Below are 25,428 nucleotides of genomic sequence, written 5' to 3'. Positions count from 1 at the left end.
CCCACACCGCACCGACATCCGTGTGCCTCTAGGCTCCCACCTATCCCAGAGGCCCTGGAAGCAGGCCCAGCTGGAGACATCCGGGCTTCTCTTCAGTTGGAACAATGGTATAACTTAGAAAGAGGGACGTTTTCTGGCAGGGATGCCTGCTGAGGAAGAATAGCCTAATTGTTCCCCAGTCTGAGAGTAGGTGGAGCCTTGACAGAGAACCAGCAAACTCCTTTCATTTGGAGCTTGATGCTATGGACCTCCTCCTTCCCTCTGCCCTCCACCCTCCCCTACAGGAGCCAGAATGTATTCCTGGACAGAGTCATGTTCCTGTTTCCAACCATCTGAAGTATCAGCAACACAGAGTTATAATTATATATGGTGTTGTCCTTACTGAGATGCTGTCCTTAAAGTCTGGAAAAGGAAATAGAATGTTTCAGAAGCCAGAGCTGGACCTTTGTAAGGCTTCTGGCGTTAGGCTTCTTTCTGCATGATTGCGTAGCACATGAATTTGAAGTTGAGACTTCGAATTAGTGTTTGGTCATAGACTTGTGTTACCTGAATGGTGGATTAATATGTAAGTCACCTAAAAAGCAATGTGAATGTACCTACTTGGGTCAGAATCCTGATGATCCAAAGGGACAATAGGTTTTTTTGTTTATTTGTTTTTATCTCAACCAGGGCTTCACATTTGGGAAAGCTGGCGAGATCCTTACCACCAGGCTTCGATCGTTGGCGTTTAGAGCAATGCTGAGACAGGTAGGCGTGTGCGCTGGAGAACGCCCTTGGTTTGGATTTCTTGCACTCAAAGCCCATTTCTGTTTGGAGTGTGCTATAGTTCACGTCTGTGCCTGCCCGCCCCACCCATGCATTCCTGCAGGGATTGGTGGGGGTGCCCTGCACACCATCCTGGGCTTGGAATGTCCCAAGTCTTCTCAGGGATCTCAGTGGAGTAGGCTTCATTTAGGTGGCTTTTTGGGCTTATTTTGCCACTACTTCTATCCACATGGATACCGTCTTTTCAAGGACCTATGGTTCTTCTCTGGATTCTCTGCAGGCCCTAGCAAGGCATTTGAGACTCCAGGGTATCTTTTAACAAAGGAAAAGGTGGTAATATTCATGATTGATTCTGCTAATCCTTTCCCCAAATGTTGGTAACTGAGTTTTGGTTTTGTCTTATTTGGGCTCTGTTTTCCTGTTAATTCATCTGTTAGTTCACTCAGTCCTTACAAACTCTGTACTGGTATGCTAGTAGCTGGGACGATAAGGTGCATTATCTACCCTTTTAAGAAGTCCACAGTCTGGTGCAGCACATGGGGGGAAATGTGCAAATTTCAATTCTCTGTTTTTATAGAGAGGCCTTAAGAGAGGCCCAGAACATTACCCATACACCTGGCAGGATTTGATTATATTCCTGCTCTATAAAAGAGCCCATAGCAGGTATCCTATTTGGAACATGTCTGAATTTACAAACTATTTTCCAGTGTCTTTTAAGTGTTGCTATGTAGGGAAAATTATTTTCTATGAAACTAAAAGATGCGTGGATGAGTAGCCTATAGTTAAAATCATTTTTAACAAACAACTTTTCAATTCTTGTTTAAAAAAACAACTACACATGGTGAGAAACCAGGGCTGATTTTCTCATGCCTAGAAGGTTCAAGAATTAGGTTGAGCATAACCCAAGTGTGCCTGTGCACAGCAGGGTTTGGGGATCTGCACTGAATGTCACTTCTCCCCTAACTCCAGGGCCAAGTTAGGTGTGGATATCTCCAGCACTAAAGGTTGTGGAGGTTTCATCTACTTTACTCTGCTTGTTTTAATTTTGAACTCATTTAAAGGTGTGTTTGTGCCACAGGACATGAGCTGGTTTGATGATCATAAAAACAGTACTGGTGCACTCTCTACCAGACTTGCAACGGATGCCTCCCAGGTCCAAGGAGTATGTAGACTTCATTCTATCACTTTTTATTGTGGGTTTTTGTTGTTGTTGTTTTTAAGATTTTATTTATCCATTTGAAAGACTAAGTAAGCCCTGGGCGGGGTGGGGGGAGTGAGGGAGGGAGGTGTGTGGAGCAGAGGGAGAGGGACAAGAAGACTCCCTGCTGAGCTCTGAGCCCTCCAGCCATGGGGGGCTTGATCCCACAACTCTGAGATCATGACCCGAGCTGAAATCAAGAGTCGGATGCTTTAACCAACTGAGCCAAAACCACCCTTGAACGTGGTTTTGAATGAACATATGGCATAGCTGCTTCAGTGCAGCTGCTTTCAGCCAGAAATCACAGAACAACTCAAACTGACCTGAACAATAAAGAGGAAGGTTGGACTTCAGGGTTGATTGATTCGTTGACTCAAAAATGTCATGAAGGACACAGGTTCCCTGTGGTTGTGGCTCTGAGCTTTTAGTCCTCAGAGGTGGCTTCACCCTAACGCTCCTTCCCTCGTGGCCCCAGGATGGCTGCTGGCCGCAAACAGAATGGTCCAGTGAGAACGCCCCTACCCATACCTCAACCGCCAAACCACCACCTTCCCTTAAAACTAAGACTTTGGCTAATTTGGGTCATTTGCCCAAATCTCCACAGATTACCATCTCTGGGGACTGCCACTTCCCCCAAAGCCAGAGACAGAAGGCAGTGTCCAGTGCATCGGCCCCCCTCCTTTTCTGAGCCCTACAAACAGTAGTTCAGCTCCATGTATGGTTGGTGGCAGACGGTCTCTTAGGACAGATCCACTTTGTAGCGGATGGTCTCTTAGGGTGGGGGGGCTCAATGTCCCCCTTATACATGTGCAGCAAAGTGTTCTTCAAATGACCAGAGTATACTAGGGTTGGTTTCCTCTTTAAATGTTACCTTTGTGCCCACGTACCTGCGCCCCAACCTCCTCTCCCAAAACCCAAGCTGCTGGCCTGGTTTTGTTGGGCAGAACTGGTGTGCGCAGGTCGGAAATAAGAACCACCGGGCACGAGCAGAGAAAAACCTGCAGGGCCTCACGAGCCAGGCACCGGGGTGTTGGGTTGACTGCAGGAAAGGGAGCCAACGTAAGCCAGGCCCACAGCCCTCTCCTCTTCTGACCGGAAAGCCTCAGATGGCAGCTTACACATTTACGACTTACAGCACAGCTCCCTCTGTGTTTGCTCTTGCAGGCCACGGGGATGAGGTTGGCGTTAGTTGCACAGAACACAGCTAACCTTGGAACTGGTATCATCATATCCTTTATCTATGGTTGGCAACTGACCCTCTTGCTGTTAGCAGTTGTTCCCATCATTGCTGTATCGGGAATTGTTGAAATGAAACTGTTGGCTGGAAATGCCAAAAGAGATAAGAAAGAACTGGAGACTGCTGGAAAGGTGGGTCACGTAAGCTTCAGTGAGTATAAGTAGTGCTTTTAGACGTGTGTTTTAGTGTTGTACTTGATTTAGTCCAAAATGCATGATTGGGTTAACTAAATGTTCTCCCTACAACTGATAACTGTCACCGCAGTACAGGATATTTACTGTAATAGTAATGCCTGTAACTTGATGATGGGATAATTAATTGAAGGCTCTAAGCCTGTCAAAAAGCACTTTATGTGTGGATTTTATAATTCCTGAATATCCGAAGTCCCTTTTCCCTTTGATTTAATAACACAGTCTCATTGTTGAGATGAATGTCACCCCTATGTTACACAAGGAGTCCTTAGGGCAGAGACTGTAAGTGAATTGTTTAATTGCTGGTCCTTGGGAGATCATTCCTTCCTTCTTGGTTGTGATGGCTACTGTTAAGGTGGGTAGCCTCCAGATGGCAGTAAATGCTTCTGTTGGTGGTTCCAACTATTGTGGCACTTGTGTTTGGTCTGTGCCCATTCTGGTGTTAAATACATGGTCCAACTCATTACACTCTCACAGTAATCCCATGAGGCAACTACTATTGTTATAAATGGGGAACTTGAGAAACTGGGTAAAGGCATGCTGGGATTCAAATTCTGGCTTAACTTCAAAGCTCTTTACTCTGTAGTCTCTTCATATGTATTGAAATGTATTTAAATCTAGAGAGAAACATTTTATTTATGTGTACATGCATTTAAATATGTAAACTACAGCCCAGAGTATTTTTACTTACTTGTGTCAGTATTATCCTTTATTGACACGTGAGAAGACACAGCAGACACTGATAAAAACTGTGAAAGTTTCTGCAGCACCGCATGTGACAAAGCCCTTTCGCACCTCAGGGCAACCACCTTTTTCAGAAGGGAGAACTGTCAGTAGCTAGAATGAAGATCACATTTTCTTAAATCAGTTATATGACTCTAGTTAAGATAACAGTCTTTTTTTTTTTAAGATTTTATTTATTTATTTGACAGAGATCACAAGTAGGCAGAGAGGCAGGCAGAGAGAGAGGAGGAAGCAGGCTCCGTGCTGAGCAGAGAGCCCGATGCAGGGCTCGATCCCAGGACCTTGGGATCGTGACCTGAGCCGAAGGCAGAGGCTTAACCCACTGAGCCACTCAGGCGCCCCAAGATAACAGTCTTAACTCTATTAAAAATGGCTAATAACACTGAAAGGTATCAGAATTTTGGCAGGAGTAGGGCAGTTAGAAATGAGCTTGTGGCAAATGGGACATAGCCCCTTGGATTTTTAGTCTTGGTCTTGCTAGTCACGGCATGGGATACTGAAGATCTCCAACTTCTCTGGTCCTCCCTTCACACTTGAATGAAGTGGGAAACTATGGGCTCATGTCCCGTGTTCCTTCCAGCTAATACCCTCATTCTAAGAATCTGAGAATAACTCCGAGGGAACAAAATAATTTTTAATAGCCACTTAAATCTAACAAGCTTTTTTTTTTAAATACAGTGTGAGAGATTGGAAATTGTAGGTGTCGATTGTTAGCAGTCAATCATAATTCAATTTTGTTTACTAAGTCAGCTCTTGATATAACACAGAATGAGGGTTAGAAAGAAGGTCCTGGAATTCTCCCCACCCCCTCACTGTCCTATGTTTTTGTGTTTTCAAAAGAAAAAGCTCTTATTAACCTGGGTGCAGATAAATCACGGTTAAAGTACATCAGGGCCTGGGATACGTTCCCATTTTCATTCTTCATAAAGGGCTTGGTAATGAAGGTGTTCACTCCTTGGCTGGTAAGGAGGTAGGGGGTGTTTGCATTTAACCCTCCTGGATTCAGGCCCTGCTGAACCACGATGAGCCCTTCGAGCAATTAATCCAGAACCAGAAAATCTGGAGTTGAATGTGAAGTCATTAACATCTAGCTTCTCCCTGTATACGTTACAAAGATGGGGAAGCAAAAACGCATAATGGATTAAGAACACATGCTGGGCGTCAGATAGCCTGATAAGGAATCCTTGTCTTTACTTATTAACTCTAGGGTTAATAAATTAGAAGCTGCTGAGGCAAGTTCTTTGACTTCTCAGTTCCTTCAGCTGTGACAAGAGGATAATACTGATCTCACAGGGTTGTATGAGGCCAAGTGGGAGCCCATCCATAAAGCAGAGACTAGAAACTCACTAGTGTGCTCCAGGCTGGCTCTCGTTGCTGTTGGGTTCTTCATTTCTGACTGAAGAGAGAAGGTTGTTCAGCCTGAGGTAGCAAATATCTCGCCTTCGTCTTGTGACAGAAGCTGAGAACTGAGGTATAAAGTCTTAAAGCTGAGAAAAACAAAACAAAACAAAACAAAAACCCATAAAACTAAAATCTGATGCTCTTTGTGTTCACGGGTTTAGAGAAGTCAGCTAGAGAACCAGGCTTTAAACTTCACAGCTCAGTCACAGGCCATTAACATTAGTCCAGGACAGTTTGGCTGGAAAAGTCAGAAAACTGCTCTGGCTGGTTTGGATATAAAGTAATTTGAGGTAAAAATGCACAGAACTGCAGAGAATACAGATGGAGAATATTCCTGTGAAGTCACAGGCTCTCAGAACCACATGCTCCGTTGGGGTGGAGTTCTCTCCATACCCTTGTCCTGTTCCTCACGTGCTGAGGATTCAGACCTGCTGCCTCTGCATACCTAGCGTGGCTCCCCAAATGGAGACCTTCCTCTCGGAGTCCACACAACCTCTCCATTCAAGCAGTGGCCTCCATCCAAGTCCAGAAAAGGGATGAGTCTGGTGTCCATCCCTGGCTTAAGCGGGGACTGGAGGCAGGGCCATGTTGTTTATAGTTGGGATCTTCGTTCCAGCTATGACTGGCCAGTCTCTCTCAGGAGGGATATGTGCCTGGAGGAAATGACTGGCTCCTCCAAGGGGTCTTTAGAAATCTTGTAGCCTAATGCCCTCTTTTAGGACCCTACCCTGTGAAGAAAGCAAAGCCACCCAAGGCTGTGGCAGAGCCAGTCAACTGACTGACTGGTGGCAGGGCTGGGAATAAAATCTGGCTTCTGGTGTCCAGGCCACCGTGCTTGGTCTCAACATGTCAGTCTCGCTGGGCATATGAGCACCCACCCACTATATTTGGTACAACCAGATTTGCTTTTAAGATGGGCAGCTCTGCCATAGAGCTCATCTTGAAGAATACGTTATGCCTTTGCTTTCAAAACCGAAGGAATTAAAAACCTGTCAACATAACCTCAGGATTCCTCTAACAGAGCCCTAACATTTCTAATTTTCTTTTTTTTTTTAAAGATTTTATTTATTTATTTGACAGAGATCACAAGTAGGCAGAGAGGCAGAGAGAGAGAGAGGAGGAAGCAGGCTCCCCGCAGAGCAGAGAGCCCAAGGCGGGGCTCGATCCCAGGACCCTGGGATCATGACCTGAGCTGAAGGCAGTGGCTTTAACCCACTGAGCCACCCAGGCACCCCCGTTTCTAATTTTCATGATCCAAGAGTAAAAGCCCCACTTCTAACCAAGATCTGTTCTACGTTACAGATTGCAACAGAAGCAATAGAAAATATTCGGACAGTTGTGTCCTTAACCCAGGAAAGAAAATTTGAATCAATGTATGTTGAAAAATTGTATGGAGCTTACAGGTAATGAACATGAATGATTGTTACTAAGAACCCAGAGCTTTCCTGGCTTAATAATTGTTCCCAAAAGATAATAAAACTTCTGCTCAAAAAAAAAAAAAATGATAAGGCTGAAGGATGACATATTTTTCAATAGCTCATTGAGAAAAAGTAGCCGTTGGATGCGACTGGAGTATAGGATTGGGTTTTTACATCTCTTATAAAAAGAGCAGAGGGGCTCTCTGAGATGGAACAGGTACAGAGGACATGCCAGTATGTGCTCCTCTATTTGGCTAGAGCGTCCCATGTGTTCTCTGGATGAGGACGAGATCCAACCTACTCAGAAAACCCACACATAGCCTACTTAACTGGTTCACAATTGACCAATCTAAGAAACTCCAAGAGGCACAACTGGCCTCTTGCTTATAAATGAATATATTTCAACACTAACAAAATTGAACACAACTTAGAATACAGCTTTGCAGACTAGCACAGTAGCCTGAATGCTTACAAATTTGCGAAAGAAAAAGTGACATTTTGATTGTATTCCACCTCATTAGCTATATATACTCCATGAGATGATACTTTTCTTCCCATTTGATGTCAACATATATGTAACATGTATATATGTGCCATTACCTAAGACTTAGGGTTGATTTGTACTTCAAGGGAATGAAGGAGGAGCTAATTTTTAATTTGATTGTAATTTAAAGATGGAAGAGCACTGCAGATTGAGTAATTTTAAGTAATGTAACCACACTCACATCATGTGAGTTAAAATATCCAAATCAGTAATAGTTTGAATTTTTCCAGAGTCTTTCCAAATGCTTTCCTTCTAATCTGGGAGTAAATAAATCACTGTTCTCTTGAAGGATGTAGAATACAAAGTATAATAAAGCAGCTGTACTCATGAAGGATAGCATGTGGTCTAGTTAGAAACAGGGCAGAACAAACTATTCGGGCTGGTGGGATCTAGCTCAGGGAAGAACTTCTCATGTGTGTCTGTATATACCACAGTGACCCAGCTTTTCCGAATCTGAAACATGAACTGTGACATAAGACTATAACTAGTCACAGAAGACAAGATAATACTGAAGAAATTGCATTCAGACAATTCAAACTTTAGTCCTCGCTTTGACATCCCCCAATGTTTTCGATTCAGCAGTCATGTTGATACCCTAGGGGTTGGATATCTGATTGACTAGATATTAACATGTAATAATATCAGCAACTATCAACTGAAAAAATCAGTATGAGGTACTATGCTAGACATTTATGTTGTTTCTTTAGTTCCCAATTCTGCATCATATTGGATATCCCCATTATACAAATCAGAACACTGATACATGAGAAGTTGTCATGTACTCAAACTGACAGAACGGGAGGCAGAATATATACCCAGGTCAACCACACTTAGAAGCTGCACTAAGAGAGGCCAAAGAGATGACTATGAATATACGAATTTGCCTTTCAGGAATTCTGTGAGGAAGGCACACATCTATGGAATTACTTTTAGTATTTCACAAGCATTTATGTACTTCTCCTATGCTGGTTGTTTTCGATTTGGCGCCTATCTCATTGTGAATGGACATATGCGCTTTAGAGATGTTATTCTGTAAGTAATTTTAAAAATTTAAGATTATTCTATGTGGTTTTGGTAGGTCCATGCAAAATTAGAGTGTGTGTATCGGGGGTGGGGACTCACTTGTTCTAAAATGAGGTCAGAGTTGGATCTACCACCGAAATCTGATCTTACTAACACTCCAAGTACAGTTGAATCATCCAAGTGGACTAAAATTAGCCAAGTTCATAAAAGTCGTAAACCAGAACTGTAGTAATACAGAGAACTCCAGTCAGGAGGACAGCAAACTTTCTCATTGTATAGTGTAGGCAGAAATAAATCATAATGAGAAACTGTTGGTTACCATAGATTCAAACCAGAGGGTTAAGTAGCTTGCTGTTGATCTGCAACCACAAAATGGCGTTGATGGAGAGATGGGAATGCTTGACTGAAATCTGGCCAAGGCCTCTTCTGCTGACTGGGCCTGGGATAATCCTGCCAACGTTTGGCCTTGTAGCCTCTCCTTTTTTTTTTTTTTTTTTTTTTTTTGGTTTCCAAGGCTAATCAGCAGTCTTTCTAATTGATGCACTTGTCTTTTCAAAATATGCTAACTACATTCAATTAGGTTGTGTTCTTGTCTTGCCAAAGGGAAGCCATTCTTTTTAAGATCACTTGGCATATTTCTGCTCTGGTGGGATGATTTTAAAGTAGTAGTGGATAGCCTCTTTTTTGAACACAGGGAGGACAAGGAAAGTGTTTTCATCCAAAATGAAAATAACTATGAAAAAAGTATATATAATCTTTGTATCATTCAGGATCCCAGCAGGAAACAAATGTCCTTCGGATGGGGTAACTAGGGAGAGTGCTAAAGGGTCTGTTTATAAAGGTGTGAGAAGTTAAGGTAAGCTGGACCAAGAGCTGTCAACTACCCAGCAGTTCCCAGCTACGAACCGCTAAGACCCTCAACGTAAAGGGCAAGAGGAGGGAAAGATTTTCAGAACCCAGCAAGGGGGCTTCTGTGGTCCTTGGTGGAGGGATACCAACCACACAATCAAACAAGGGAGAAGCCAGCCAGACACATGTCCTCACTTCCTGCTAGTGCCTGTCACTACCAAACCCCATCAGAAGCCAGGGGACAAGAAAAACATTTGATGCAGTCCGTGAAGGTCAGCCTCTTAGGCAGGGAGTGGGATGGTCCAAGAGAGAGGTGGGTAGGGAGTAGACGGTGGTTTTGGAAGGATAAATGGCAATATCCAGCTCTGGGAATTACAGCTTGTAACACTTCGTTGTCTAGAAGAGCATTTCTGAGGAAATGGGCCCTGCTTTTTTTGTTTCATCTCTACCAATAAAAATTCTGAATAATTGGAAGACAACTTTTTAATCTTTTAGGTTAAATCTCTATAGGCTTTATAAAAAAGTTAGGCAACATGTGTGTTTTTCATCAGTATTTTAAAATTTAATTTTTGGTAACCAACCTTAACAAATATTTAAGGGATAGCCTTACTATACCCACCATTCCTGCTCCCCCCACCCCCATACTTAAAACACACTTTAATATCTTAGATTTAGAAGTTTGGGGAATGAAACACTTTCTTAAGTTCTCCAGTATTAATAGATAAAAAATGTCCTCCATCCTCTTGTTCTAGGGGAGCTCAGGTGTCAGGAGTAAATGCCTCCTGGAGATGTAGAACTCAGAATCCCAAGCCCTTCCTCAAAGAGGTTATAATCTCTTTCCAGTCTTCAAAGAGCATATCATTAGAAAATTGAAATTTAGCTAAAGATGATTGTTTTTATCAGGGTAGTGCCAGTAGTTCCATTAATTATAAGAGAAAATTGAGTTTTTGTAAAGGCTTATTGTCCCTAACACAATTTCTCTAACTGCAGCGAGCCATATTGGGTGTGTGGGAACTGAAAGGTAATCTATGAACTGGCAGTCAGGGCCAGCGAATCAGTAGGTAAAAAGTCACTCCTTGTCCAATGCTAATGAAAGCCCTCCAGCATTCTGGGCCTCAGTCCAGAGTCCAGAAAGGATAGAACTAGTCACTAAAGTTACTGGAGGTCACAAGTCAGTCTGTTACGAGCCACTTCGCGAACGAGGGCTGTGGAAAGTCATGTGAACTCTGGCGTTGCCTCCAAGTTTCCTTTGTTCATGGAATCCCATGGAAATGCGTGTGGTGGTTTTGGCAGGGGGTGGGTGGAGGGCCTGCGGGAGTAGTGAAGAGTGATACTAGTTAAGTGGTATCTTTGGATCTTGAAACCTCACAGTGTTAATTATAGACGCCAAGTTGTTAATTCCCCTACCTCTGTCCAGGGTGTTTTCAGCAATTGTGTTTGGTGCCGTGGCTCTAGGACATGCCAGTTCCTTTGCTCCAGACTATGCGAAAGCCAAGCTGTCCGCAGCCCACTTATTCATGCTGCTGGAAAGACGACCGCTGATTGACAGCTACAGTGAAGAAGGCTTGAGGCCTGTGAGTTCTCTGCTGCCTGATGAATGCTTGGTCAATTTTTCGTTAAGGTTTGCTATCTGCTAGATGATCACCACAGGAAAAATTTGTCATGATTACGCTGACCTAAATTTAACGTACTCTGTGATACTTACAGCCTAATATTTGGCCAACATTCTTAACATTTAAAAATTTCATGGGTGGGCAGAGGAACCTGGGTGGCTCAGTGGGTAAAGCCTCGGTCTTCAGCTCATGTCATGATTCCAGAATCACAGGATCAAGCCCCAAGTCAGGCTCCCTGCTCAACAGGGAATCTGCTTCTCCCTCTCCTCCTCCCCCCGCTTGTGCTTTCTCTCTGTTAAATACATACATACATACATACATACATACATACTTTAATAAAATTTCATAGGGATTCCAAGGAATCTGAGGTTGAGCACATCAAAAGTAAAGAAAGGAGTGCGTGGCTGGCTGAGTCAGTGGATCATGTGACTCTTGATCTTGGGGTCATGAGTTCAAGCCCCATGTTGGGCATAAAGCTTTTAACCTAATTTTTTTTTTTTAATTTAAAACTAAAACCTCCTGTATTGAACAAAAATCATAATAAATTTCAATTTTTTTAAGATTTTACTTATTTATTTGACAGAGCACAAGCAGGGGGAACAGCTGACTGAGGGAGAAGCAGGCTCCACACTGAGCTGGGAGCCTGATAGGGGACTTGATCCCAGGACCCTGGGATCATGACCTGAGCCAATGGCAGATGCTTAACTGACTGAGCCACCCAGGCGCCCCCATAATAATAAACTTTACAGAAAAGTTAAAAAGAAATCCAGATGTACTAGAACTAATTTCCATGAAAAATGTTAATTCTGCATGAAGATATATGCATGTGACTCTGTAGGTAAAGGCAAACAGGATTGTGGCTTTAATCACATTTTGTAATGACTGAGTTACAAGTGGTAAGAAGGCTACTTTATTCACGTTAGGAGTAATAATCCTGTACTACCTCCAAAGTTTAAACTCAAATTTAGATCCGAGTGTTCTCTGTATGACACAAGCTGCTGTATATATTAATGCACGAGCAGCAGTATGCATAGACCGCTTTTCTGGGACTTTATCATGGATTTCATGTGCTGAGAAAATTCCTGTGCCCCATGAATAAGCTAAAGAGGCAGCCAAGGTTTGAGGTAAGGGCGATCCACTGAGACCTCAGGTAGACACTGTGCCAAATTCCGAAGCCTTTGAGCCTTTGGCCACTGGCTTTGCTCTAGCCTCAGAACCATCACTGGGAAATCTATTTGTCTAACCCCGGAAACTGAGTTTAGAGAACAACTCTCTGTAATGTGACTCTGGCTGTTCTTTTACTCCCATCTCCTGTCTTCATTTTATATAACAGCTTGCTCTCCGTAGTAACTGGTGCCGACATTTAGACTGAATGTGAATTTTATGTTCCACTCCTACACTCTTTGGTAAAGTTTCTGTGAAATACTTCTAATTCCAATAATTATCAGACTAATTATAATAGCAACATTAAACTTTTTTTTTTTTTTTTTTTTTTAGGATACATTTGAAGGAAACGTGACATTTAATGAAGTCGTGTTCAACTATCCCACTCGACCAGACATCCCCGTGCTGCAGGAGCTGAGCCTCGAGGTGAAGAAGGGCCAGACGCTGGCGCTGGTGGGCAGCAGCGGCTGTGGGAAGAGCACGGTGGTCCAGCTGCTTGAGCGGTTCTACGACCCAGTGGCTGGAGCAGTGGTGAGCATACTTTAAGTCAGTAACCTGATTTAAAGTTTTATTTCAATGGCCAATAAACCAACATTCTTATAAGAGGGAGAAAAAAACAAAGGCTTATAATCCTGGCTGATGCAATGACTACATTCTAAAAAACCCAAACTGGTGCCCATACTCAGGCAAATATATGAGGACAAGAGGGTAGAACATCTGGAGTTTAGTGTAGTTCAGAAAATACTGAATATGAGGCTAATCCTTTGCCCTGCTGTGGGCTTTTGGAGCCGGCCTGATCCTCCTAAGTAAATATCCACTTCTTGGCTTGTAAAGGAGAGCCGCAAACTTTGGCCAGGATTCTAGGCAGACACCCAAGACAAGCTAGTACCTTCTTATACCCTCCTACATCCTTCTGCCTTCTCTCTTGAATCCTAACCCAAGGCTCTTTGACTTTGACCCTCATCTCCAGCCCTTTCATACTTAGCTTTTCATCAGTGATTTTCTAGTACCTAGATCCTCTCTCTGTGATAAGTAAACTCTTGGCTTTTACTGATAATGCCTGCATCTCCCATGACCTGGGGATGGTACCCACTGACCAAACCCTAGGAGTCCATCCCCATTTAGCTGGTCACCCAAGTGTTAAACCTTGTGTAGGTAGCTCTTTTTAGGAAATTTTATGCTTCTACTATTAAAACTACTCTGCAGGTATTAATACAGCAGACCAGCTTGACAACATGATGTGCTAATACTGTGGTAGAATTTTTCTTTATTGAGAGATCAAGACTAATTGAACTCATTTCTATTCCTTCACCCCGAAGGAAGCTACATTCTCAGTTGATATATCACATGCCTCCTCTAGAAGCAACATATCTCCTGCTTAAAGCAAATGAAAAAATAACCACCAACAAAACTGTGCTCCCAAAGACACTGGTTTTTTTGAGCTTGTTCACTTTCCATTGAACTCTTATCCTCAATGCTACTGAAGAGAAATGGGCGAAGTTTAAGGCTGGTATTTCTTGGGAGAAAGAGTGGGAGAGGTAGGACAGAAGTAACCAACTTTGAGAATCTGGGGCCAAACTACTGATGAATTTTGTTATCTGGCTGCCTGGAGGAGGGGAATAAAGTCAAGTTGAAAGGCTGGAGTCATTCTGGGAAGAGCAGATACGAGTGGGACACCTGACTGCAGACTTCTTAGAAGCAGGATGATATATGTGCCTGAAGGAGTGCACATAAGGACAAAGAGGAATGTGGAAAGACAGGGCCAGATGGGCTGTCATTTCACCAGTGAGATGAAGAAAGGGTGGCTTAATCACCAGAGAAATCTTTTTTTTTTTTTTTTTGGCCTCCAGCAGCAAGTGCTGAGAGGCTTTGAGCCTTGGTATTTCCCCAACCAATGATGCCCACATGTCACAATGCTCCAAATGGTTAACCTGTTAATTTATGATTTAGGGGTTTTATTTTTCCTTTTTAAGCCCTTTCATAGTTTGTGGACTTTGGTTTTCAGCTCCTAGATGGTCAAGAAGCAAAGAAACTTAATATCCAGTGGCTCCGAGCCCACCTGGGCATTGTGTCCCAGGAGCCCATCCTGTTCGACTGCAGCATTTCGGAGAACATCGCCTACGGAGACAACAGCCGGGTCGTGTCACAGGATGAAATTGTGAATGCAGCCAAAGCAGCCAACATACATCCTTTCATCGAGACCTTACCCCATGTAAGTTAACTGGTAATTTCTTAGGATGAAATCACAAGCAACTACAAACTTTTCATCCTCAAAACAGGTTCCCAAGTTATACAGCAGCAGAATCTTATAAGAAAACTTGTCTATGTAGTAGCACTAGGACCTTAACACACTGAACTACATGGTAAGTTTTCTAACGGGCAAATGAGAATATCAGGCGTCATGTCTAGATCTTATAAATGCAGTAAGAGGCAAATGAAGTGGTCTTAATTGTAGGCAAACTGGTGGTTGTGGGCTGCATTCAGATAACAGTCATGTTTGATTTATCCTTTATGGTAATTGCATTTTTAATTATTTTTATTTTGAGATAGGTATATATTCACATGCAGTTCTAAGGAACAGAGATTTTATGTAGCCTTTAGGTAGTTTCCTCCAGTGAGTTCTTGCCAAACTGTAATACAATATCCCCACCAGGATATTGATATTGACCTAATCCACTGATCTCATTCAGACCTCCAGTTTTCCTTGTAATCATTTGCATATGTATTTAGTTCTGTGCAGTGTTATTGCAATGTGTAGACTCACTTATCCACCACCAGTCAATATGCAGAACATTTCCTTGTATGTCTCTTATAGTGAGACTTTAAGTAGAGTTAGCAATGCAAAAGTAAAATTAGATCATGTACCCAATACACAAAATAGATTCTGAGTGCTGACTCTGTGCCAGGCCCCATTTTGGGAGATGGGACACACTGGTGTAAATAATTCTGACAGAACAAGCTGATTAATACACCCAAGGTTGTATTGTGTTTCTCCAAGGCAATAAAAAATATCTCCAATCAGGTCCTGTACCCAAGGTTGTTCTTTGGATTAGTCTATGAGCTTCATTCTTAATTTAAAAAAAAAAAAAATACAGAACACATCCATCACCACTCCAGTCCCTCATATTGCCCCTTTAGAGTCACATACCTCTCTTCCCTTTTGTCCTCACACCACCCAACCTCTGGCAACCACTAACTAGTCTCTACTTTTTTTTTTTTTTTTTTCATGGCTGCCCAGAGGAGGGGAATAAAGTCAAGTTGAAAGGCTGGTGTCATTTTGGGAAGAGCAGATGGGAGTAGGACAACTAACTGCAGGCTTCTTAGAATCAGGGTGGTATATTTGCCTGGAGGAGGGCACTTAAGGACAAAGAGGGATGCGCTATCATTTCACCAATAATTTTCTACTTTAAAATGTCATTAAGCACACATACAGTATCTAGCCTTGTGAGGTTAACTTTTTTTCACTCAGTGTAATTCCCTGAAGTTTTCTTATCTACAGTTTATTCTTTACTTCTTTAGTGGCATGCTTTTTAGTAGGATGATTAGGATTACAGGATGTGGATTGTACCACAGTTTGGTTAACCATTCACCTGTTGAAGTGTATCTAGGTTGTTTCTAGGTTTGGGGTCTTAAAAGTAAAGCTGCTGTAAATATGTGTGCACAGGTTTTAGTGTGAACCTGAGTTATTTCTCTGGGATAAATGCCCACAAGTTCGGGGCGCCTGGGTGGTTCAGTGGGTTAAAGCCTCTGCCTTCAGCTCAGGTCATGATCTCAGGGTCCTGGGATCGAGCCTCGGGCTCTCTGCTCAGCAGGGAGTCTGCTTCCCCCTCTCTCTCTGCCTGCCTCTCTGCCTACTTGTGATCTCTGCCTGTCAAATAAATAAATAAAATCTTAAAAAAAAAAAAATGCCCACAAGTTCAATTGCTGGGCCATATGGTAATTACAGGTCTAGTTTTTTAAGAAACTGCCAACCTGGTTTCCAGAGTGGTTCTGCCAGCTTGCATTATTCTCTTACACTAGATTAAGTATGATTGACGCTTTCTTTGCCTCTTTGCCAGCATTTGCTTTTGTAATTCTGATAGATGTGAGATAAATCTCTTCGTGGTGGATTTTCTTTTTTTTTTTTTTTTAGATTTTATTTATTTATTTGTCAGAAAGAGAGAGAGAGAGCGAGCACAGGCAGACAGAGTGGCAGGCAGAGGCAGAGGGAGAAGCAGGCTCCCCACAGAACAAGGAGCCCGATGTGGGACTCGATCCCAGGACGCTGGGATCATGACCTGAGCTGAAGGCAGCTGCTTAACCAACTGAGCCACCCAGGCGTCCGCGTGGTGGATTTTCTAATGGCATATGATGACTTTAAATTTTTTATTAAAGAGGGAAGAGAGAGAGAATTTTTTTTTTTTTTTTTAAGATTTTATTCATTTCTCGGACAGACAGAGATCACAAGTAGGCAGAGAAGCAGGCAGAGAGAGAGAGGAGGAAGCAGGCTCCTCGCTGAGCAGAGAGCCTGGTGCGGGGCTCGATCCCAAGACCCTGGGATCACGACCTGAGCTGAAGGCAGAGGCTTTAACCCACTGAGCCACCCAGGTGCCCCAGAGAGAGAGAATCTTAAGCAGGGCTTGGTCTCACACTCCTGAGATCATGATCTGAGCCGAAACCAAGAGTCAGATATTTTTTTTTTTTTTTTAAGATTTTTATTTATTTATTTGACAGACAGAGATCACAAGTAGGCAGAGAGGCAGGCAGAGAGAGGAGGAGGGGAAGCAGGCTCCTTGCTGAGCAGAGAGCCCGATGCGGGGCTCGATCCCAGGATCCTGGGATCATGACCTGAGCCAAAGGCAGAGGCTTTAACCCACTGAGCCACCCAGGTGCCCCAAGAGTCAGATATTTAAGTAACCAAACCACTCAGATGATCCCGGACATGTTTTTATATACTTGCCATCTGTATTTCCTTTTTGGTGAAATACCTTGTTTTTTTGCCCATTCTCTAATTTTCTTCAAATGTTGAATTTTGAGACAGATTTATATTTATCAGTCCTTTGTCAGATACATAGTTTGCAAATACTTTGTCCCAGTCAATAGCTTGTTTTTCATCCTTTAACAGGGTCATATGCAGAGCTAAACTTTTTAATTTTGATAAAGTCCAGTATAACAGTTTTTCCTTTTACAGATTGTGCTTTTGGTACCCAATAAAAGAATTCTTTGCCTAGCCTATGCCTTCTAGGTCCTAAAGCCACTTGGGTGGCTCAGTTTATCATCCAGGGTCCTAGGATGGAGCCCTGCATCAGGTTCCCTGCTCAGGGGAAAACCTGCTTCTCCCTCTTCCACTCTCCCTGCTTGTGTTCCCCCTCTTGTGTCTGTCAAGTAAGTAGATAAAAACTTTTAAATTTTTTTTCTCTATTTTTTTCTCTTATGGTTTTATGATTTTACATTTTAGTCCATGATCCATTCTAAGTTCATTTTTGTATAAGGTTTTTCTTTCATCTTCCATTTTATTCCTTTGGAGAGGACATATACTCTACAGTTTCAGTGGTCCCCAACTGTCCCTTGTTAGCTTGTTATAGCTGCTATGTCCATAGCCAAAGTGCAATGAAGTCAATATGTATTTAGAAAATAAGGAAAAGTTCAGTCAGATAGTTTTCTTCAGTAATTGGTAAAGGTGAGTATGCCCACAAAGATGTTCTAAAGACACTAGAAGTGACGGCAGGGATCATTAATCTTGTGGTATGCATCTAGCTTCTAAGGTTCTACTGAATTAAGTACTTTTACAACTGTATTCTGCTATAATTAGCAATCACACTTAAAAACTTTCAAATCCTCCATCTTGGTTAGCCTTACTCACCCTTAAAAAGGTAGTTACTGACTTCAATCAAGGATAGGATTTGATTAATAGAAAAACTTTGCTGATTCTGGACTTTAGGAAATTAATTCACATTATTGTACAAGTCCTTACTTTTTTGGCTCTTTATACTTTTTTTTTTAAGATTTTATTTTATTTTGATAGAGATCAGTAGGCAGAGAGAGTGAGGAGGAGGAGGCAGGCTCCCTGCTGAGCAGAGAGCCCGATGCGGGACTCGATCCCAGGACCCTGAGATCATGACCTGAGCCGAAGGCAGAGGCTTTAACCACTGAGCCACCCAGGCGCCCCTCTTTATACTTTTTTTTACCCGAGAATGTTCTTTCTCATGATCCAACTTCCCAATCTCTGTACAAAGGTATCTTTCCTTCATGCATCTCTTTCTCTTCCTACCTTACCTCCATAATTTCTATTCACTTCTCATATTTCATAGCATGGTGAATATACCTCTCACTTGATACATACTGGACCTTACACTGAAGGCTGTACAACCAGTTTTTCTCCTCACATTATAAATTCCTTCCGGGTAGGAACTTTTGTATTTCTCAAAGTGTTTGGTATAAGAGAATAAACTGGGTTCCATGTGGGTCATATGAGTATTTCACATTAAGTAACTGGGTTAGGACTTGATTAACTTTACTAACGGCTAACTTGCAGAAATATGCAACAAGAGTGGGAGATAAGGGAACTCAGCTCTCAGGAGGTCAGAAACAGAGGATTGCGATTGCTCGAGCCCTCATCAGACAACCTCAAATCCTGCTGTTGGATGAAGCTACATCCGCCCTGGATACTGAAAGTGAAAAGGTGAGGCCTCTCTGCTCACATTCCATTTAATTTGTATAATAGGAGTTTCTCGGTACTCTCAAGCCTGAAAAAAGTAAATAGAAATTTACGGTTATATTTTGAAGTAAAAAATTTTCTTACTCCTCCCAGTATTTTCCAAAATTTGTAAAATGATTATTTCATAAGCCAAAAAAACGAAAGAAAACTGCATACTTCACATTTTTAGCACATTAATCATGAAAAGCTAGAAAATAAAAGGGAACTAGTAAGATACATCTGTGGACAGAAAATTTAGATACTTGTGATTTAGTGTGAGAGTTCATTTTTATAACTAAAAAGGAACTAACTGGACTATAATGCCATTCATGTAAAAGTACACATGCATAATAAAAGGTAACATTTTGCTCTGATGGTAAAGTTTTAAGGCTTTTTTTTTGATTCATCATTAGATTGTCCAAGAAGCCCTGGACAAAGCCAGAGAAGGCCGCACCTGCATCGTAATCGCGCACCGCCTGTCCACCATCCAGAACGCAGACTTAATAGTGGTGTTTCAGAACGGCAAGGTCAAGGAGCACGGCACGCATCAACAGCTGCTGGCTCAGAAAGGCATCTACTTTTCCATGGTCAGTGTCCAGAATGGGAAACAGAACTTATGAACTCTTGTTATATCTTAAAAATAATCTTTTACAAATCATAAAATACAGGTGTATCTTATTCCATATCAATTTAGAACATCCCATGTGATGTTGATACAATAGCATCTGAAATTTAAGAGTAAAAAGTGAACCTACCTTGTAAGGTATAAAGACAGCAGCCTAGATCTTGAGTTACCAGAAACATACAGAGAAAGCAAAGTTCAGATATATAAGCTTGTAGCTTTCACAGAAATCAAGACATAAGGAAACTTCTTAGGGTCCTGAACAGTTGGGTATATGATAGGATGGTTGGGGAACAGTTTTCACAGGAAGAAAGTTAAAATATATTATTCCATTGCCTACTCCCTCCCTTGCTGACTTTCTAAATTATTCTTTTGGGAATGGAGGTTTGTTTTTTTTAAATAACTAATCCCAGCTTTATCACCAAAGTCCAAGAGGAAACGAGATTGTCTTTAGACAAGCTAACTACAGGCACACATCTGTTCATAAAGCAAAAAGAACGAAAACAAAAACCAAAAAGACCACATACCACTGAATAGCTCTGAAAATTTTAACTCAATACAAATTTATCTCAAGTGCAATTTGAAACATTAGAAATAACAATGAAATGCTGAAGTTCTATAGCATCTCCATTACTTTTTACAATAATAATTTGCCCAGAATATGTTTAGATAGAGACACACACACACACACACAAATTCTAGGTTACCTTTAGAAGCTAACCACACCATTACGTTTTTCCTCAATTTTCCATTTGTTTCCTTTATAAATAACTGAAGCAACATCAGTGTTCACCACTATCACAGGTTCTTTAGGTTAGTAAGCTACCCAAATAAGTTCCTTTATCTGTAACAAATCAGACCTTACCAAAGATGTTTTCATTCTTTTTTTTTTTAAAGATTTTATTTATTTATTTGACAGAGAGAGATCACAAGTAGACAGAGAGGCAGGCAGAGAGAGAGAGAGAGGGAAGCAGGCTCCCTGCTGAGCAGAGAGTCCGATGCGGAACTCGATCCCAGGACCCTGAGATCATGACCTGAGCCGAAGGCAGTGGCTTAACCCACTGAGCCACCCAGGCGCCCACCAAAGATGTTTTCAATGAAACCATGTGTATAATGCACTAAATTTCAGATTAACCAAGAGAATGGGACAAGGGGTACATTACCTCAGTGACTCAAAACCTCTGGAAGTTCTTACTCTACAGGTCTGGGTAGAGGCTCAGAAATCTTTGTAAAAAGCATTCCAGATGATTTTCAACTTCTGGCAGATGAGGGAAGCATGTTAAAATATCACTGCGGGGGGCACCTGGGTGGCTCAGTGGGTTGGAGCCTCTGCCTTCGGCTCAGATCATGTTCCCACAGTCCTGGGATCAAGCCCCGCATTGGGCTCTCTGCTCAGCAGGGAGCCTGCTTCCTCCTCTCTCTCTGCCTGCTTGTGATCTCTGTCTGTCAAATGAACAAATAAAATCTTAAAAAAAAAAAAAAATCACTGCGGGATTTCTCTGCAGGAAGTGAACACTTTCTAGTCTTTAGACATTTAAAAACAAACAACTGGATGATTCTAAAAGCCAATCACAGTGTAGTCTATAAAACTGTACTAGTGAGGAAAAAGGTCCACAGTATAGAACGGGAAGAAGATATCTGTTCAGGATATATCAAATGCCACAGACGCTAAGTCAGTGTTTTCACAAAGTAATAAACGTCTTACCAAATTCACAAGATAGGAAAATTTAAAGGAGGTATAATGTAGAACATTGCTACAAAAACAGGCCTCAGCACGTGCACCCGAATGTTTATAGCAGCAATGTCCACAATAGCCAAACTATGGAAAGAACCTAGATGTCCATCAACAGATGAATGGATAAAGAAGATGTGGTATATATATATACACAATGGAATACTATGCAGCCATCAAAAGAAATGAAATCTTGCCATTTGCAATGACGTGGACAGAACTAGAGGGTATTATGCTGAACGAAATAAGTCAATTGGAGAAAGACAACTATCATATGATCTCCCTGATATGAGGAAGTGGAGATGCAATGTAGGGGGTTTGGGGGTAGGAAAAGAATAAATGAAACAAGATGGGATTGGGAGGGAGACAAACCATAAGAGACTCTTAATCTCAAAACCAACGAGGGTGGCTGGGGGGAGGGGGGTAGGGAGAGGGGGGTGGGGTTATGGACATTGGGGAGGGTATGTGCTATGGTGAGTGCTGTGAAGTGTGTAAACCTGGTGATCCACAGACCTGTACTCCTGGAGCTAATAATACATTATATGTTTATAAAAAATTTTAAAGAACAGCCCTCAGTAAATGCGCCTACTTATCTACATTTACAAAATGACTTTGCAGTTTCTCATAACAAGAAATGACACTTTGCCACCACTCCTTGAATCTAGACTGCCGTTGCAACTTTTCACCAATAAAATGCAAAGTAAGTAATATCCTGGGACTTCAGGGGATAGGCCTCACAAGGCCTTGCAGATGCTCCCTTTCTCTTTTGGAACACTCCTGCCGCCAAGTACCTAAGTCAAGGCTAGAATACTGAATCATCAGAGAGCACGTCGACAGAGTCCCAGGTGCCAAGTCCCCAGGCAGCGGGGGGAGGCATCTCCAACTTTACAGCCTCAGCCCAGCAAGCTCAGGAGTGCAGCTGCATAAATAAACTACAGCAAAACCAGAAGAACGACCCATCTGGGCACAATCAACTGATACAACCATGAGAAATAATAAATTGATTTAAGACAGTAAGTTTCGGGTAGTTTTTTTTTTACACAGTAATACATAACTTAGATCAGAAAGTATAAGGTCAAACAGGAGTAGATTTTTTTTTTTTTTAATTTATTTGACAGAGAGAGAGCACAAGTAGGCAGAGAGGCAGGCAGAAAGAGAGGGGGAAGCAGGCTCCCCGCTGAGCAGAGAGCTCGATGTGGGGCTCGATCCCAGGACCCTGAGATCATGACCTGAGCCACAGGCAGAGGCTTAACCCACTGAGCCATGCAGGCGCCCCAGGAGTAGATTCTGTATCCAAACACCAAACAAGTTACATGATTGAGAACTTTATTTTCTATTTTGAAAAGCAGGGGAAAAACTTATAAAATCCTGAGAATTTGATTCAGTAATCTTCAAGTCACTAACTCTAATTTTAAAAATAAGTGCTTTAATTTTATATTCAAAAACCTAAATACAATATACTATAATGAATTTTGTTAGGGCTTTTCTGTGTGTGCTTCGGAGTATAAACCTTCCTCTAATTCTTCTGTCCAACACTAAGTCTACTTTTAGATGATCATTAAATTGTAGTGGTCTTTCCCATCAAACATAATAGGCTTGTATCCCTGTGGTGAATGTGGAAGGCAATGATTTCAGGGACGTTAACATCTAATCATGTATTCCATACCCTCTGGCAACTAGGAAATGTTAAAGTGCTTGGCAGACCCTATAATGATGTTCAGAGACAGGATTTATAACCTATATAGGTAACCAACAAAAATCCTTCTAAGACTTGCATTATTAAAATTTGTAGATTTGCATTGTTGAGACTTATCTTCAACTTTTGCATAGTTCTATATTTCATTATATCAATTTGCATTGCTACTGTATCAGAAGAAGCTTAAAAATCATTTTCTTCCTATGTTAGAAAAAATTTAGAGAGCATGATTCTACTAATTTCTACATTTAACAAGTTTCCTTTAATATTCCTTCCTATCACATCACCAACCCATTCTCCACACCCCCCTTAATATTTTTGTAAATGCTAAATAAATGTTTAGTCTCTAAAGATGAGCAGTGTTCATCAGCCGCATCATATCATGGAAAGCCTGAAAAACCAGCAGAACTAGCTTTTCTGCATCAGTCTCTGGACATGATTTCCAGGCTGAACAAGCCACAACAAACCTGTGAAGCACAAAGAAAAAATTAGTGAGGACTACACAAAAATCACAACACAAACAGGTTCCAAATGCTGATGACAAATATAGCCATGAGCTTTACTCCATCTAGTTATTCACATATCAAGTGTGAATTCTTACTGACATTAGGTAAATGTTACTGGACACAACTGAAGGGTAAAGCCATATGTATACATAATGCTAGGAATACCTCATCTACTGTGTGACTGGTGAGTAAGGACAAAAGAAAACAAAAAATTGGCCAGAGATCAAAGCGTGCTCTGGAGTAAGGTATTAGTGTGTTCAAACAACCCACCACCTCTTCCAAAAACAACAACAAAAAACCTTCCTAACATTTCTTAATGTAATGAGCTTGAGGGTGAATTCACACCACTGTCTGCAATGAGACTATTTTTTAAGAATATAGTGCTTGAAGACAGTTCAAGAAAGAAAAAATTAGAGAAAGGGTAAGAGGAGAGGAAAGATGTTTCTAGAAAAGCCAGACAGAAACTCTCTTGGGATAAGTCATCTCCCTCTATATTCTCCTGATTTAAAATAATAATAATAATAATAATAATCCCCTATGAGGCAGTTCAAAGTCTCTTGAAACTAGCCTTCCCCTTTCCAGACACTCAGATTTTTATAGCAAAATGCATTAAGCATAAATTAAAATCAAAATGCTGTTGTACAACGTAAAGCTTGTGGACAATCATGCAATGTTCACATCATTAAAAAAGACAATAAATTAAAACTTCAGCATGTGCTTTTGTTTAAGCAGAATGAAATAAAAACATGCTCTGGCCCAGTGTATAATGATGAAACCAATGTTTGACTGGATTATATTTGCTGAAATGTATACAGGAACCCAAAGAAAGTTCTGCTTTGTTTTCATCTAGTGATTCATGATTACCCATCATTTCCAACTACACTGTGCATACAATTCTCAAATATTTAGCAACATCTAAATATATTTCTTTGCAATGATTAACAACTGGTATTTAAGTATTGAAATTTCTTAAAATTCACTTATATTTCTAAATCATGGAAAGCTTTCCTATAAGCAGTTTACAAAAGAATGTACACAGATGTCAATTAAGAGAAAATTCGCTTTGTAAGCATTCAAATTGTTATTTTTGCCTATAGACCTAGTCAACAATGATTTATAATGCCTAGAGTTTGCAATGATGTGATGAAATGAGTATATACTATTATACATTATTTGTAATGATGAAAAACTGAAAATAGGGAGACAGTTACATAAATTATGGAAATCTGTGAAACATTATGCAACCACTAAAACATCTCAAATTATGAGGCGCCTGCGTGGCTCAGTTGTTAAGCCTCTGCCTTTGGCTGAGGTCATGATTCCACAGTCCTGGGATCGAGACCCTCATTGGGCTCTCTCCTCAGCAGGAAGTCTGCTTCTCCGTCTCCCACTCCCCCTGCTTGTATTCCCTCTTTCATTGTCTTTCTGTCAAATAAACAAAATCTTAAAAAAAAAAAAAAAACCTCAAAGCATATTTAACGGCAGTGGAAATTGCTTGAAATAATGTTAAGCGGAAGTGAATTTCCCAAAAAGGACACTAAAATATTTAAAATGTGATCCAAAATTACAGAAATTATATACTATATGCATTGTAGATTAGAAACATTCTAACAGTTTTTGTCTTTTAATTGTAGATGACTCTGTTCTTTTTCATTTTTTTACTGATTTTTATAAGCATGCAGTACATTTAAAATAAAATGCTATTTCAAAAATAAACCAATTTTCTGTAAAGACATACAATTCTCAAGTTAAACAATGAATGAAAAAGCTTTCCAGATAGTTTCCATGTATTTCATTTGGAAACTATTTTTTATGTATTCATTGTAATGACTTATAAATGTGTAACTCTAGCCCTGATCTCTTTTGTAAGCTTCACAGTCATGTAACCATATGCCTACTGACACATCCTCTCATATATGAAGATAATACCTTCCTTATGAGATGAAACAAAATCAACATGTATAAAACAAAATTCTACCCTAACATGCCCCAACCACAGTCCTCCCCTAATTTTCTCCATTCCAGTAAATGCTACCATCGAAATCACCA

General features: G+C 41.2%; 2 protein-coding genes across 4 annotated transcripts in view; one reads left to right on the top strand and one right to left on the bottom strand.

The window, feature by feature from the left end:
• LOC111155264 (ATP binding cassette subfamily B member 4) overlaps nucleotides 1-19,484 on the top strand; it is a 65,836-nt gene extending 46,352 nt beyond the window's left edge. Inside the window, exons 18-27 of one of the 3 annotated variants that reach the window (XM_022515382.1) lie at nucleotides 670-747; nucleotides 1,844-1,927; nucleotides 3,128-3,331; nucleotides 6,839-6,939; nucleotides 8,390-8,530; nucleotides 10,788-10,944; nucleotides 12,481-12,678; nucleotides 14,153-14,359; nucleotides 18,662-18,808; nucleotides 19,237-19,484. In XM_022515382.1, the coding sequence (XP_022371090.1) occupies nucleotides 670-747; nucleotides 1,844-1,927; nucleotides 3,128-3,331; nucleotides 6,839-6,939; nucleotides 8,390-8,530; nucleotides 10,788-10,944; nucleotides 12,481-12,678; nucleotides 14,153-14,359; nucleotides 18,662-18,808; nucleotides 19,237-19,443 (1,524 nt within the window). In that variant the 3' untranslated portion in view covers nucleotides 19,444-19,484. Of the gene's footprint in view, nucleotides 1-669; nucleotides 748-1,843; nucleotides 1,928-3,127; nucleotides 3,332-6,838; nucleotides 6,940-8,389; nucleotides 8,531-10,787; nucleotides 10,945-12,480; nucleotides 12,679-14,131; nucleotides 14,360-18,661; nucleotides 18,809-19,236 lie in introns of all 3 variants that reach the window. The other 2 variants (XM_022515381.1, XM_022515383.1) reach the window with 2 other exon arrangements.
• Nucleotides 19,485-22,503: 3,019 nt separating this feature from the next.
• The window catches only part of LOC111155283 (carnitine O-octanoyltransferase), a 48,128-nt gene continuing 45,203 nt past the window's right edge, over nucleotides 22,504-25,428 (bottom strand). The window contains exon 18 of the mRNA XM_022515415.1: nucleotides 22,504-23,340. Within this exon, the coding sequence (XP_022371123.1) occupies nucleotides 23,220-23,340 (121 nt within the window). The 3' untranslated portion in view covers nucleotides 22,504-23,219. The remainder of the gene's footprint in view (nucleotides 23,341-25,428) is intronic.

The sequence above is a fragment of the Enhydra lutris genome, unplaced genomic scaffold (genome assembly GCF_002288905.1).
Source record: "Enhydra lutris kenyoni isolate GAN:26980312 unplaced genomic scaffold, ASM228890v2 scaffoldscaffold40, whole genome shotgun sequence".
NCBI lineage: Eukaryota > Metazoa > Chordata > Mammalia > Carnivora > Mustelidae > Enhydra > Enhydra lutris.
The sequence above is the reverse complement of the archived record's forward strand: the minus strand, read 5'-3'. Positions and strand labels throughout refer to the sequence as shown.